This window comes from Dasypus novemcinctus, chromosome 4 (genome assembly GCF_030445035.2).
Source record: "Dasypus novemcinctus isolate mDasNov1 chromosome 4, mDasNov1.1.hap2, whole genome shotgun sequence".
NCBI classification, from domain to species: Eukaryota; Metazoa; Chordata; class Mammalia; order Cingulata; family Dasypodidae; genus Dasypus; species Dasypus novemcinctus.
The window spans coordinates 65014606-65031648 of NC_080676.1; the positions used below are offsets into that span (position 1 = coordinate 65014606).

Consider the following 17043-nt stretch of genomic DNA (forward strand, 5'->3'; position numbering starts at 1 on the left):
AAACATATTTTTCTTCAAAATTTAAAAATAACAACTCTTAGTTCACTCTGTACAAATTGAAACTCAATATTTTTATCTAATATTTGCATAAAAATTATTAAATATTAAAATGATACCATTCTGCTTTCTTCTAAACTTAATGCTTCCTTAGAATGTCGTGCCAGTGTTGTTCAGAATTGAGGTACCTCACAATTTTTATTTTGTTCTTTTTTCACGATTAGTAGAAGGAAGCACTTACTAAATTCCTAGAATTTAAAGTTTTTTTCCCACAGTTGAACTCTACACATTTTAATTTAGCTATATTTGAATCCAGTTTTGACTTCAATACATTGTAAACTTCCTCACTTTTCAAGTACTTTATCTAATATTTGTTGACATTATTGTCTACCAGGTTAGCCAGCTTTGTATTTATTTGTCTAACCTGCTGTTGTCTGGAGTTGGACATGGCTTTTAAGGCAGCTTTCTCCTAAATTCTGGAATCTGGTCCCTCAAAGGACTCTTGTTACTTTGTGTCAGAACAGAAAACATCCTGGTAATCTCCCTGCCTACTCTCTTTCTACTTTTGTGTCTACTTAAATACTTTATTACATTTTACTCATTATGAAGTATGGCTATGTTTTATCAACATTCACTTTTTTAAAGGATAATTTTAGAATACAAAAGAAGGGAAATATTTTACATGTAACAAAAACTCTTTTTTTTTACAAAAAATATGGCACTCAATAAATTCTTACTTAGGAAAGATGGTGCCTTACCTGGCAAATTATAATACAAATATCTTCTTGGCTTGAAATGGAGCACTCTAAGTCAATTGTGTTTAATTCTAGCATAAAACAAACCATCATTCTTTTGAGGTAAGGCAGGTGGTAAAAGACTAAAAAAATGACAAATATTTCTCCCTTAGGCAGTATTTGTTGAAAAGTCTCTATCTTGCAGATATTTGAGGTTGAAAATGTAGTACTCTCTGCTAGAGTATAATCAAATGAAAGCTTTGTAAATCTAGGGTCATGAAGAAAACTGTTTTCTTTTCCCATGAGGAGCTTTATAATGGTCACAAAAACTCCTCCATGAAGCCTGAGGTGAAAGGTTATATCAGCTGAGGAAACTATATTTGCTGCCTGAAACATTTCAGATTTCTAGGTTTGACCTGGAAAATCTCCATAAAGAAAAAACAGATATCTCATTTTTAAAGTGATTTCACAACATTAATTTAAAATAACTTCACAGATGAGGATGACTATGTCTAACAGAAAGTTGGAACTAAAGCACCCTTCATGTTTGATCATCACATTCAACCTCTTCATTTTGCATATTTTTTTACCTTATAGGAAGCTAAGGTACAAGTTCAAGTGTATTGTCCAGAGATACACAGCACATTAGTGACTGTGTTGGGATTTAGACTCCATGTCACCAAGTCTAAGTTCAGAGTTCTTTTGCCTTATAAGGGTGCATATAGGAATGTAAGGAGTGATAAAAATATTCAGTCTCCTGGCCTCATTTCACAGTCAGTCAAGGATTTTAAATATAATTTCTTTCAAGTGAAATTTGGGCAAATCATTGTTTCCTATGACAAGGGTCCAATTGACTTGAGATAAACTATAATGGTATATCTCAACAGTAACCTCTCTTACCACTGGGTTTTGGCCCTCATTCCCATTTTTATAAAGTTTTTCCTATGTATTGTTGACTATTATTGCAATATTGCCATAAATTTGCTATTACAGATAGTACAATTTTGAAAAGAGAATGTACAAAAATTCTCTGTACAGAAAAATCAGAGGAGATACATTTTAAGAAACACAAACTATAAACTATAGCTAAGTCATATGTGTTATATCAAACCCTGTTTCCATTGCAGTAGTCAAATGGCTTGATTGGGAACCTTTTTTGATGTTGGATTTTTTTTTTTGTAGGAATATATCTTTAACTTTAATAAGTATAAATCCAGGTATTCAATATTTAGCTTTGTTTAAAGCAATGTATTAATGATTGGTTGATGTGAAGAAAATTCAAGCCAAAGAGATATTCATATACTTTAAGAGAGTAATGTAGGAAAGAAAAATAAAATGAAACTGTATTCATAGGACACTTTTAAAGTAGTGACCATTGCTTTTATTTTAACCATCCAAACTGAAGTGAAGAAATAAATCAGCGTCTATAGATGGCTATGAAAATGCAGAGAGGACTTACGGGAGGAGACAAATGAGACAAACAAAAACAAGAAAACACTTTTTTCCATACTTGGGAATTGGCACTGTTCCACTTCTTCTTTTCTAATGGTGAAAGCAAATAGTTCAAGATTCAGCCCCTGGTATCCCTACACTTATCAAGTCAACTCTGTGTTTCAGAATAGCCCAAGGGTATATGTTATGACTCTGACCAAAGCATGCGTCATTTTTCCTGTGGTTAGATCAGCTTGTCTGTGATGAACCTGAATAAATTCCAGCCACAGACACTGGTAATTTTCCAGTGTCTAGGTGGTAAGTATTCTATGCCAAAGTTATTTTATAAAAAATGAATAATCTGTTTGCATTCATAGGAAATCAATTGCTCAACTTTGTCAGATTCATGGTAAATATCAGACAAACTGTTCATTTTTGCCTGTTATATATTGTGGAAAGAATATGATGTGATACGTAATTTTTTGCATTCCTTCATTACTTCTGAAAACATTTGCATACCAACCAGCAGAGTGTGTTAAGATTATTCTTAGATCAAGATACCTTGTGATTAGAGAGGGAGGATCTCCTTCCTACTTCATTTCAAATATTCCAATAAATTTTGATACGTAAGAAAATGCCTGGAACATTTAAGATCACATAGAGCTTTTTGGGATCAAAAGTTCTTCCAAGGGCAGTTTTTCTGGCTGATAGCAAAGTGTCATGTTCTAATTTCTGAGAATCTTTTACCTGTCATTGTAAATAGTCAGGTATTACATGAGCAACTCAGCATAACACTTAAGAGATTTTCCCCTCCGTGTTTATGGAACTGCTAACCTGTAAAGAAGGGGCACAGGCACTGTTCTCCTCCCCCCAGCTTCATTTTTGTGGGGAATAAGAGTTAGATATTATTTGCATAGAGTGGGCTTGTGGGCGGGCATGCAATCTGTGCAGTTGTACAGAGCTCCATGCTCAGAAGGGTCCCATGCTTTGTTTAATGTTCTGTGGTCCCTGCTTTGAAATTCTTAGTAATTCATGAAAAAAGGGAACCCATTTTTATTTTTGCACAGGGCGCTGTAAATTATGTAGCTCATTCTGCCTGGGTGATGCTTGTTCTTCTTGGCTACGTTGGCCTCCAATATAATTCTGTCAACACATACAGTCTTTCTTCAAATCAAATAAATAAGACAGTTGAGAATATCTTTTTGCTCATTATTTTTAAAATTAACTTCTGAAGTATTGTTTCCCGTGGCAGGTTCATACCATTAACTTTTAATAAAGTTATGCCAAGTATTCTACTAAATATCCAAGCATCCCTCACTCTGCTGGGTTTATTGTTTGTATCCATTTTAGGCTAACTAATTCAGAGTTAGTAGTGTTGTTTATTTGCATTTAGTTTTTTAAAAAATAAAAAGATAATTGTGAATACGTATTACTTCACTTATCTGTCTTTAAAACATAATTTGGGAAGAGTTTAAATTGAAAGATGTTCTCCCACTTTTAACTTGAATAGCAAGTAACTTTTGCCCAATCCTGAGAAATCTGGTTTTATGGTATCTAAATGGAGGCATTAGTATTGGGAGCAAATTCTGTTTACGTTGCTGCTATGCTAGTGTTAAGTAGAACATTTCACTTGGAACTATATGTAATTTAAAATTATGGCATTTAAAATTACACCCATCAGCACCCACAGTTCTATTAAAGACTTTTATCATAGTTTCTGCTTGTTTGGTGCCACTCACTTAGCTCAATCTTATTGATATTCTAGGGGTCTCCTTTGTGACTGAAAGGTAAATGGAGTTTCCATTTCTCTTCAGCCCTTGGAAAAGCAATGGGTACTTTCTCACTGGCTGTTATTTCTTTAAGATTTATTTATTTTATTTCTTTCTTTCCCCTCCCCCCGGTTGTCCGTTCTCTGTGTCTATTTGCTGCATGTTCTTCTTTGTCCGCTTCTGTTGTCGTCAGCGGCACAGGAATCTGCGTCTCTTTTTGTTGCGTCATCTTGTGTCAGCTCTCCGTGTCTCACTGGCTTTTAAAGCTGGGTCCCAAAATTTTTGTCTTTACATATATTGGGGAAAAAAAATTCAAAGGGCCTATGTTTCTTTGTTCTCACCCAAGCCCAAATTAGCTGAAGTTCCATTCTATGTAACTAGAAAAGAGGAGGAAAGGAGTGGTCCAACATGCATTTTACTGTCTGCGAGAAAGTGCTCAGCAAGTTTCTTTGTCCTTTTCATCGGGGCGGCGCCTCCCTAATTGTACTGCTGTAGGGGAGCACGTGGCTCTGCGAGCATTATCTGATTCCTACAGGTCCTTCATGAGTGCTTCGTATACTGACCCTTAACTTGAACACAAATAATATCTTTTCAATCCCTTCCCAGGCTGTTGCCTCAGGCTTGGATACCTAAGAGCTTTAGTTCAGCCAGGAGTGTGGACACATTTGTATGGGCCTCAGGTTTTTTATTTTTTTTCCCCCTCCTTGAGTTGTCTCACCTGAAGTTTTGCAGCACCTGTCAGGAGGGGAAGCTGGAAATGGAAGGTAGGGGAGAAATAGGAGTTGTAGGAGTCAGTGGGGAGAGAAGGTGAGACAAACAGTTGCTCTTGTCAGCAAGGGGGTAAGTGTAAAGAGATTAATAGTTATTTGAAGAGCAAATGGGGACATGGCATTCGACAAAGGAATGCGAATGTACACATGTAATGGAATGGGCATGCGACCAGTAATATTTAGACAGATGGTCTCTGGACTGAATGGAATGACAGGGTCCATTTTTCTGCTCATGTAAAATAATTAAAATTTAAAAAATAATTTTATTAAACTTAAATTTAAACTTCTCTTGAGACCTCATTCTTTGTTCTTCTCCATCGTTTTACTTAGTCTGGGAGTCTCAGAGTTATGTCTATGGAAGATTTTCTTTATAAATATGTACCAATAGGGCTGCCTTCCCCTTTTTTTTGAGTTTGATTTTTCTTCTCCTTCTTTTACCGGAAAAAACAATGATATTTCCATGTTCCAAAAAGGTTTCACTAAGAGAAAGCTGTATCAAAGCCTGGTTGCCCCTCCTGGAAATGTGTTAGGTTTGACTTGGGTTTTGGAGTGACCAGCCTGATTTTTCTGGTCAGGCTAACAGCTGTGATGCAGTAGACACGGGCCTGAACTTGGAACCAAAATATTTGGTTTCAAAATCCTCACTCTTTCCAATTAGCCAATGCCTGGACAAATCACTTCTTTTCTCTGATAGTAATACTGTCAAAGTGTGCTGCAGATTATATAAGAATAAATTAATTCATGTGTTTCATAAACATTTTACTGAGCCCCTACCCTGTGCTCAGGTCCATTCACATAGAAGACGCAAAAGCATCTGGAAAATGCTCCATGAGCTAATGTACTTCTGAATTATACCAAGTATAAACTTTACTGATACCCACATGGTCTTCCTCTTACATGTTGTGCTCCAGAAAAAAGAATAAATAGCTGAAAAGAAAATGAAGGAACAGATTTTTTAAAAATAGACCATATTTGGGTAATACACCAGCACGCTACTTTTTTCCATATGCAGTTGACTCACCCTAACACTGCTACCATGCTTCTCTAGTCTTTATGAAACTAGCTCCCTGGGGGTACTGCTGGCACCCTGGGACAGGATATAGCGTTATTGGGTGAAAGGGGACTTGGTGGTCATCTCATTGTTCTCCATATACCACACTTTGATGTGTAAATCTCCTGTAGGACAAGTCTACCAGGTGGTCTTTCTCATTCTAAATACCAGGGCTGGGGGGGGGCTGTGTGGAGAAAAACAGCATTCATTTATTTTTTAAAAATTCCTGAGCAGCCACTGAGCACTGGATAGTTTTTGTCCAGTGTATTAATAAGACACCTATCCTACTTTCAAATGCTTTTGAAATGACCATAGTCTCAAAAACTTCATGAAAAAGCTGTGTGATCTGTGAAGGTAGGTCTTTATCTCGTGCCCACACACACTTCTCTGTGAATCACAAATTGGCTATTTTACCTGAGATATGAAGTGTTACAGACCTGAATTCAGTTTCTGTCAACTTGTACCAAATAATGCCCTTTTTGGAGCAATGATCTGTGGCTTAAATGGCTAACGTCAGGTTTCTGGGTATCCTGCAGCCACAGTACACAAACCTGGGGCTCCTGAACAGCATGGATCAGCAGATTCAGAACGGTTCCTCATCCACCAGCCCCTACAACACAGACCACGCGCAGAACAGCGTCACTGCGCCCTCGCCCTATGCGCAACCCAGCTCCACCTTTGATGCCCTCTCGCCATCGCCTGCCATCCCCTCCAACACCGACTACCCGGGCCCGCACAGCTTCGACGTGTCCTTCCAGCAGTCGAGCACGGCTAAGTCGGCCACCTGGACGGTAAGGGCACCGGGCACAGACACACCACTAAGGCTTCCCCCAAGTACAAGGATGGCCTTCTATCACCCCCAAGGGATTTCTCCTCCCCTAAGCCTAGAGACCTGAATTCAATGGTGAAATTCTTGTCTTCTCCACCCCACCGGCACAATTTGTCTTAGATATTTTAACACTGAACCAGAGCGACAGAGTGTGTCATTTAGTTGGAGAAGACCTGATGTAGAAATTAAAAGACCTGAGTTTTAGCCAGCTGACAGCAATTTCAGCCAATGTTTCCTGTCTGGAGCCTGTAAAGTCTTATGCCAACTGAAAGTAGCATTATCATAGGATATCTGTTTACAGTTCCCAGAATGGGGAGTCTTTCTGAGGCTCATTATTTTGAAGAAGTAAATGTCACATTACAGTGTGATAAGATAAGAAATTTCATTTTATTAAGTCACAGCTAAAATTGTTTACGCATGTAGTCTCAAAGGAATCATAAAAAGTCTTTAAAACTACACATCAGGGCCTTGAACAAGTTCAAAGAGATTCTGATTTAAAATGTTGGGGAGAAATTTTTTTCCATATATGACTTTTCTGTGAAAACAGGAAAATGTTTTCAAAAATTAAAAAGGTGTAAGAGTGTTTATTCTATGTAAAGGTTTATTTTGTAATGTATTATAGCATGAAATTTCTAAGACTGGATTTAACAGGTAGGTCAAGAATGAAGAAGACCAAAGTGTATGCCATTGTCAAACAATTTAAAGTTTGCATGGATATGGAAATGCTTCCAAATATCATTATCTTGCTGAAAAGTAGCTCTAGAATTTGATTAAACAGTTTTTTCCCTTGGACAAATGGGTTTCTTTGGAAAGCATTTCTATTTTATATTATACATTGTAGTTTGTCTAGTTCCTTAGCGGCTTTAACCCAGTTATACACAGTTTTAAAAATAATCTTCATTCCTATCACTTATTATATTCCATCATAATTTCATATCTGTTCCATCATTTTTACCTTACCTCTCTGTGAAGTAGGTAGGAGAGGTTTTATAATTCCTGTTTTATTAGTGAGGGAGGTTCAAGAGGTGGAGATTAAGTAATATTCCTAAAGTTATAGAGGCTTCTGTATTGCTGGACCAGTTTCTGACTTCTGCCCTCTCTACTAGGTTTTGTCTTTTGTTTCATTTTCCACCATTTCACGCCAAGATGTCCCAAACATGCTTAAATATTAGTTTTATTTTAGTGCTTTCTTTTCACAGTTTGAGAAGCAGTTATCTTATGGCTAATAGTTCAATCATAAAGTAGTTTTTAGGTTAAAACTTAGTCTCTCCCCATGTGTTATCAATTGCATAATTGTTAGTGTCTCTATATTTATAATTCTAGAGATGGATACTACAGGTGAGTAAACCTAAATTCTATAGGCCTTACGTAATAGGGCTAAGTAATAACTGAAGAACCTTTTAGAATAAATGCTTTCTAAATGGAGTGCAAACCTGTCTTAGAACAGTGGTCAACAACGTGACATTTACAGTCACTGATCTTCAAGGCTAATCGTTTCTTGGTTGGCAGTCGCAGTCAGTGCTCCTCTATGTTACTAGCAGGTGTGGCTGAGGGGATGCTGGGTGTGTTTGGAGCCACTGAATGATTAATCACTTCCCTTTAAATGGTCATGGAGATGGGGCTTGATGTAAGTATAATGTTAAATTAATCTTACTCCTTCCTTCTTCTCCTCCCACAATCCTCATACATAGTACAATTCTAAACTTTCCCCACTCAAAGCCTCCTTGTAGGATGAACAAGAAGTCAGAGTTTTGGTTTGGAGTACACTGGTAAAATGTCCTTACATGTGACAACACTAATATCAGTACACGGGAAAAAGAGGCAGTGTGCTCATGGGAAAAGATAACTTTTGGGCACCAGAAAAGTTAGGTTCTAGTCTTGCTCAGCTGTACAACTTTAGACAAGTTTTTCTTCTTTTTAGAATTCAGTCACTGAACCTACTTTGTTTTCCTAAGGTGAGATGACAATATAAATTAATCAGCATAGAAACTTTTCAGAATGACTTACGAGTCAAGTGGATGTTTTTCTGTCATTAACTGAGTGACATTGGCTAAGCTGCTCTGCCTTCTTTGGGTTTCCCTTCAATTGCCTACAGTAGATCGTAGAGAATTTACAGAATAAGGTGGTTGAATTAGATGAGCATTCTATCTTACTATCCTATTGCATGGTATTTATATTTTTACTGAAGTTCTTTCTTGTTAACAACCAGGCTTATTTCAGGCCCAGTTGCATTTCTTCTAAATCTCGAACACCTGAGCCCTTGTCTGAGTAACTTCTGAGATCACCTACAAAGATGTTCTTAGCCTCTGACCCCTGCACAGTGGAAGCTAACACTTTGAGAAAAACTATATATCCCCATACACACACATACACACACACATGCATACACACATACACATACACACATATATATATATCACTTCACATTTTTAGGTGTTTTCTCCACCATAGTTTTAACTGAGCTTCATAGCCAAGGCAGTTATCCCCAACTTTATCAATGAGGAAACACCAAGAAGTAAAGGTTACTTGGTTAATAGCCACGCTAGGCCCCCTTCACTCCCACTGCAAATCTTTCCACCATCCTACCTAGACTCTCTCTCCTCTTGACTGCTGGAAGGCAGTGACATATAGCAGCTGGCACTGTAGCTGGTGTAGTAAGGAGGTAGTCTCTTATACCTGAAGCCCAACTGATGGAGGACTTCTTTTATGTCAAGCCTACACAGCTTCTATCTCTTAGGCATCTGTGCGTTTTAAAGCAATTTTTTCAAACTAAAACAGTATATTTTAAAACTTCTCACAGACTGGAAACAGCAGAACCAGCTGTCATTAGCGGAAGGCCACTTTTATTGCATCTCCTTGTGGTAATTCTTTAAAATTCTTTAATACAAACCTTTTTAGTACCATTTTATCACTTGTCATCCTTTCGTGTTGAGTTCTTTTTAGTTTCTGGTTTTACTCAGAACTGCTGTCAAAAGATAATTAATTTATTTGAACCTTTTATGCATTTTTCTTTGCTTTTTCTGTGGTTCAAATTGTGAATGTGATTGCGTTACCAGTTCCATAAAAATGTGGTATTTATTTTAAACTTCTTCCAGTGAAATAAAGTGAAGTGTGATAACATTTTTCCATATTCTGTATTTCACATGAACTAGCACACGCACACATACACACACACACACTTAACTATTTAGGATTTAGTTTGATTTTCTTCCTGTTTCCACAGTCTAATTGACACTACCGGTAAAAGCCTATCATTTAAAATAATGAAGTCCTGGTTAGTATTGCAGTTAGGAATCATCAGCCATGGGATCATTCAAAGAATGGTAGTTTGGAGATAATAAGAAATTTAGGTGCAGAATTCAACCCTGAAATTTACTGGCTGTATGTGGCACCTTCCCCCCAAACGTAGTGCGTCTTAACTTCACTTTCCTCACCTACAAATGGGAATTTTCATGCTTTCTTTATGGTGAAGATTGATGACATATTCTTAAAGGCACCTGGCTAGTTATAGGCACATGAGTTTTATTGAGTCCGAATTTGAATCTCATTGTTTTGTGGGTTTAATCTAATACAGTAAGTAATTATTTAATTAATTACTTGCTTTGGGACTATTAGCCTGCACACTGAAGCCCCAAGGGACTGTGACACTATCCACTATCCAAATATATGACCAGGTGTCATGAGACAGAAAGAGGCTCTCTCAAATGCAAACTTCTGCTGGTCCGCTGTGCTGCTTTCCTAAACCTGCCTAAGTATGTGCAGGCTCTCCTTGCCCACACAAGGAAAGGACCTTTGCAGATTTAAGGACCTGTTGACATAAGGTATTTATTCTTCAGTTTTCAATCTGTTACGCCAATTATGGGGTTGACTTTCTGAATTCTCCTCGACAAATGAAGGATAACAGTAAGTCTTGCTTATTAAGAAGCTGTCATAGTAATTTGTAGTGGCAAAGTACTAGAATCAGCCTAAACTCTCACTAGTGGAGAACTAATCAAATAAATGGTGGTATATCCATGTAACAAAATACTACATGACCAATAAAAAGAATCATGTATTGACACATCCTAATTTTGGAGTTGCTGATGAGGAAAAAAAAATAAGCTTTCTGTGGCACTTACTTGGGAATTGAGAGTACCTGTAACAAACACCACTTCTGGGGGCAGTGCTTTCTTTGTGTTGGACACTAGAAGTGAAAACTCTGTGAATATATGCTAGTCTGCTGGCATCATGGGTCTCACTCACCAGTAGTTTGCCACTGTGAATTACTGTATTAGTCTGAGAGCTGCTTTTCCACAACCCATGACATACAATACTCTCGCTGAACAAATGCTTGGTGCTCTGTGAGAATCCTCAGGTTAGTTTTTTCCATTATGCTCAGACTGAGTTAATGACCTTCCACTTGGGATGTATGATCAATTTTGCTACTTGTTTTTTCTCCCTACAAGGTTTTGTAGGACAAGCACCATGGCCTGTTGTCCACTACTGCCCTATTTGTGGTAGAACCTTAATAAAGATTAAGAAACACTTTTTTCCTCCATGGACAAGAAAACTGTTATAGTTCCAAGGAGTATCCCTCAGTTCTGACCCTGAATGGTAACTGTCCATGAGTTATGAATTTGGGCCTTTCTCTCTCCACCGATGATTTATGAAAAGCATTCTTCCTTTGCCTTGTCTAATCATGCCAGCTTCGTGTTGGGTTCAGGGCTTTGAAGAATTTCATTTGAGCAAGTGCAGAGATTAGGGAAGTGGCGTTTGAAAGGGGAACAGGCAGTTCCCCAGAGAGCTTCTTCAATCCCAGCATATCAGCCTGTTGCAAGCTCTCTCCCCTTGGCTGTGCAGGCAGACTGCCTGAAATGCTGCCCATCGCCCACCCTCCTTGTCATCAGGTTACCTGTAATATAAGACTGCAGAATAAGGCTGCCAGCTCTGCAGAAATGTAATGCAAGCGAGCCCATTGCATGAGGCTCTGGAATCTCGAGACTCTTAAGAATAGCCCATCAAAAGGACAGGATGTACAGACCAACTTTTTAATAGTGAACATGATTTATCAGCTTCCTTTCACAAAGGAAGCACTTCTCCCCTTCCAGGGTGACCTTTACTGGGGCTGGAGCTACCCTTGCAATTGAGTGACTTATATATTTCATTGATGAGGGACAAGAGAGATGTCAGCAGACTTGGCTCCTGTCAGTGACAAATCTGGTAATCATAACAAGGTTATTTTCACTCGTTGCATAGCTGTTCTGTGAATCATCTAAGGAATATATAGGGGGGCCTTTCATGCCCTCACATTATGAGGAACCTAATAACATTGAGCACATTGGCTTGTTATGCATGCTAATTCTTAGTGCACAGAGTTTTGAGTAAAAATGTGATTTAAAAAATGCTCAAAGATTCTTGGTGATAGTTCAAGTTATTTGTTTAACTATAGGCTTTAGATTTAAAAATGATTTTCCACTTTAAGGCATTCTGAGCATGTGTTGCCCCCAGTCCAGAACAGAATAAGTTAATCAGCATATTTGTCCTGAATTGTTTAGATTGACTCTTGGGTAATGTATTTGTGATAAACCAGTTGCGCCTAATCTCCTGTTTATCAACCACCACAGTATTCTGTGTGATTTATTGAACGTACTGCAGGGTTTCCATTTAAAAGGAAAATCTTGGTATTGATTCATTGCATCTGAATATTAATCAAACTGACTACTGATTCAAAAGAAATAAAATTTTAAATAAAGTTTGCATTTCTTTTCTACTGTAAAAATAAAAATAGCAAAAAGCCCCTTTTTCTTCCCTTTTCTTCATCTTCTTGTTCTTTATCCCCGTCCTTTTCCTTCCCCTCCTCCTTTCTTCCCTTCCTTCCTCCACCACCTTCTGTTCTTCCTCCTCCCTCTCTTTCTTCTTCACTTGTGTTATCATTAGTAGTGATCAGTTTAGTTTGGTTCTGTAGTTATTACCAACCACTCAACATCTTATTTTTCTATTGTAGGTGAGCTTTCCTGGTTAATTGAAAGAATTTTTAATAATCTGGAGAGGATAATTTGAATCTATCCTGATGGGAATTCCCATCAAGAACAGGAATCAAATCATCTGTCCCCTTTCATTTAACCCATCACTTTGACTAGAACTGGGTTACATCAGAGGTGGTAAACTCTAATGTCAGTCAGGCTAGGGAGTTTGCATAAATTAGTGAAAAGATGAGCATGGGGACTGCAGCAGTATGAGCTCATATACTTGTCTACAGGGGTACCTGCTTTGCAATGCCAGCCTGTTGAAATGTGGGAAAGTCGATTAGGATTGTAAGATTAATTTTTCAAGAGCACCTAGAAACCTGAATTTGCATGTAATTGCTCTGTATCTTCAAATGATAATAATAAAAAAAATTTTAAGTTGTAAAACACTACAGTCCATACAAAACGATAGGTAGGCTGAATGTAGTCATGTGCCACATGTTAATAGTGACAAGTAAAAGATTACTTAAAGTTTAAATGCAATAACCGGAAGCTGGAGCAAGCATCTAAGAGAGAGGGTTATGAGTAGACATATTTCATTCAGAAATAATATTTCTCTATCACTTTCAAAAGTTGTATAGATTAGCTGTTTGCTAAAAGTAAGTGATGCATTGAGTAGATTTTTCTCATTTGTTTTCTTGCAATAATGACCTTTTTGCTTTTTCTTTCTTACAAAATATTATTTTATAAAAGAGTTAATTATATGCAGTGTTGTCCCTTGACAAAGAAGAAGGGTTTCTTGGTTTTTTGTTTTTGTTTTTGCTTATATTATTAGAGAATGTATGGACCTCTGTAATTAACTTTTTGACATTGACAAAGCTATAATCAAAAAAGGTTAAGGAGATTTAGAGCACGCCAAATCAATTTTCTTATCTTACGAACTGATGGCTCATTTTAAATTGGCACATAGAGAGTACATTGGAATAAAAATGTCCTGGAAATTGAGCTATAAACAGGGAATAATGGAATAAGAATTGTTAACGACTCAAGAAAAATATAGTATATCATTAAGCTTGACTGAGATCTCTTAAAATGAATGTTAACTTATAATCAGCCCTGAATAATGTGTGTCACTTATTGTGGGATTGTCACTCATGGTATATTCCCAGATATAAGCTTTCAGCCTCCTTCTCCTGTTTGTATTCCCTCAAAATAGACATTTACATAGTGAAATAGTTCCCACCCAACCCTGGTGGAGAAGAGAAGATGTATTTTTCTCATGAAAGGTGTTTAGCCATCAGTTGTGTGAGTAAAACCAATTTCATATAAAATAAAGCCTCATGGCTTTGTATCAGCAGCAATTAGTACCTCTGCTCAGGTCACGGTCACCAAAAAGAGACTTAAGTTAACAGAGGTTTTCTGCCCAGGCACTTCCAACTCTTCGAGGTAAAGAAGAATTTATTGTAAAATAGAAAGGAAAGCCTAGACCCTTTGAAACCCTGCAGATGTTTTGTAGATCTTGGAATGGTTTTTAGAACAAGGGGTGCTGTAGGCCACACAGAGGCCTAAAGGTCATGATCTTAGGGGCAGATCTCTCTGGCTTTTAATAATGATCATGACCCTTTCAACAACTCAATCATAGCTCCCCCAGCAGGACCCTTTCAACAACTCAATCATAGCTCCCCCAGCAGAAATTGAAAAACAATTTGATAGTAGCCAGAGATCCGAGATTTATTTTATTGCAAGGTAAATTAGGGAAGGATCCTAACTATTCAAGTAAAATGAATTCTCTCATTTTACTTTGTATCTAATAATGAAGATTCATGGTTTCTAACTGAAAGAAAAATAGCTTGCCATCTTGTTGATGCACGAGAAAGGTCTGAAGATCGGGGAATTATAATTTCTAGTTTTTTTTTAGGGAGAGTTAATGCTGTGTTTTCAAGTTCATCGATCAAACAGGAGCTCCTTTATGAGTTACTCATTAAGTTTTTTCTTTTTCTTTTTGTGCTGTTTAACTTGTACCATCTGCACTAAGTCTGAATAAGATGAAGACACCATTTCAAAAGAATTTTTTACTTTTCTTTGAGTAGTTTCCAAGTTGTATTAAATAGGAAGAATAATGATTACTTAACTTGAAAGTCCTCATTTGAATTTGAGAAGTGACCTGACAGGCTGTCAAAGACTGTGGCTCATATTATTGCCTTATCCTGGTTTTTGTTTTTAGATTACCTACTTGAATGCCACACCATATTCATGCTTAAAATTCAGGCAGTTTTCTGAGCTTCCCATTTACTGGAAGCATGGACTAAAACAATATAGATAATAGACATAAATATGGAATGTAAATCTATTTATGTAATTTGTCTGATGTTAAATTTCATCTTACTAAAATATGTTCAATTGGGCCCTATAACTGTTAACAGTTAACTTTTTTAAAGAGCTTCATTGTTTTATTGGTAACATTTCAGCAGGACTAATAAAATACTTTTTAATTTTAATAGTTTTTATTAAGTCATGGAAATAAAATTTACTATGTTTTCCTTAAAAATGTAAAAAAATACATGGTTATATAATATAAATATGTTATTCTGGTTGAATAGCAGGGAAATAGGTTGCAGTAATTAAATTTGAACTAGAAAGATATTCCTCCCCTCTGCCAGGCCCTCCCCAACTTTATTTCATCCTGTGTATTAATTTGAGCTATTCATCTTTATGAATACGGAGCCCTGGAGTTAATATAAATTGTCTCCATTTTTTTTTTTTTACTACTTTTTAATCTTGGAAAAGCAAATAACATTTTCCCATAAGAAGAATGTTATAATTATGGATTACATTTTGACCAAGGAATTGTCATCAAGTAAGTCATAGACGTGATTAACTATATGTCATAAGAGTAAGGATGTTATTGCGTCATCCACTGTAATCATTTAAAATATCAAAATGATTCTCATAGTCCTATAAAATTTTCTTAAATAGCTTATGTCTTGAAATATATGAGCAAGTTTACTTATAATATAAAATTTTCACTGTTGTTTTAATTAACTTTGTTTATCTAAAATTGATATGCTGTTATAATATGCATTTTAATTAATATTTTGATATGCCTGAATTTTTATATGTTTTACAGGGAACAATTTGAGAAGCCTATGTTTCTTAAAAATTTTTTATGGGAACTGTATTCTTATTGCTAGTAATGATATCCAAACATTCTGTAGTATAAACAGTTTTTTATTTTATAAAATTGAATCAAATTTTGAAGGTATTATCAGGGATTATGCTTATGAGGGGGTAAAAAAAGAAAATATCATGACCCTATTGAATTTCGTGCTCGTGTGTGTGTGTGTGTGTGTGTGTGTGTGTGTGTGTTTAATCATTTCTGGCCTACCGCACTCATCCCCAAAGGAGAACAGTTTTGAGAGGGTACAAAATTCCCCAAGGCAGCTGGATATGAGAATAGCTTAGAGTACTATTGGGGAGAAATTTACTCCTTTGCTTTAGTGACAGTAGAAGTATTTGGGGACCCAGGGTTTGTTGCTTATCTTTGAACTCTATCTATTCAAGTTAACCACCTCCACACATTCTTCTAACCTTTCTGTACAAACCATGGAATTAGTGGGTAAGGCTTTTGGGAAATGATGTGTTGTTGATAATTAGATAAGGTAAAATGACCAGCAGGTAAAATAGAAAGTATTTTCATAATAATAATTTGAAATAACTTTTTCTATGCTTCCACTTTTATAATGGATGCTTTAAAAACGTATCTCTGTGGTTCTTATAATATCTAGTCTTGAATTACACCACATGGGAAGGTAACCTCTTTCTCCTTTACTTATCTCCATGCCTAGAATGTGTCTTGTAAAAAGAAGTGGTTATACAAGCATAATTAATTGCACACTACCTTAAGATGCCTTAATCAACTTTATTCCCTTTTAATTTAGCAAGCTATTTAGCAAATAACTATTTTAATATTACCTTAATGTGTCCTTTATAAATAAAATTGTAAATTTCCAAGAGTTATCATAAGATAACTTAGTATATAGGCTTCTACTCTTCTTTCATGCTTCTCACTGGCAATGGATGATCTTTAACTCTTATCTGTCTTCAAAGGTTACAGCCTACTTTTGTATGTTGATATAACAAAGGCATATTTTTAAGTGTTTATATTTTATGTATGAGAACCATGATGTAATTTGACAAATACTAACTCCTCTGTGCATCTTTTTGTTGAAAAAAACTACATGGCAAATTGTGTGCAGGGAACCCGAGGTCTAGAGAAAGGAAGGTAGATTTGGTCAATGAACCAGTAGCAATTCTGGACTTTTCCCAGTCTGGTTTTCTACTCAAGAAATAAATAAATAACCATCTATATAACTTTCTACAATGTACTTATATTTCAGAATTGAAATTTTGCAGAGTATGCCATGGTTTTCAGTCATAATGTTTGCACAATAGGTGTAAATTAATGTAAGAATTGTATCGGCAACAGTCCTTTATTTAAATTTTTATAGAATTTTCTC

At 36.4% G+C, this 17043-nt stretch overlaps 1 protein-coding gene across 4 annotated transcripts in view; it reads left to right on the top strand.

Annotated features, from left to right (window-relative positions):
* TP63 (tumor protein p63) overlaps positions 1-17043 on the top strand; it is a 97157-nt gene that overhangs the window by 11858 nt on the left and 68256 nt on the right. For all 4 annotated transcript variants that reach the window (XM_023592043.2, XM_071214682.1, XM_071214683.1 and 1 more), the window contains exon 2: positions 6289-6543. In XM_023592043.2, the coding sequence (XP_023447811.1) occupies positions 6289-6543 (255 nt within the window). The remainder of the gene's footprint in view (positions 1-6288; positions 6544-17043) is intronic.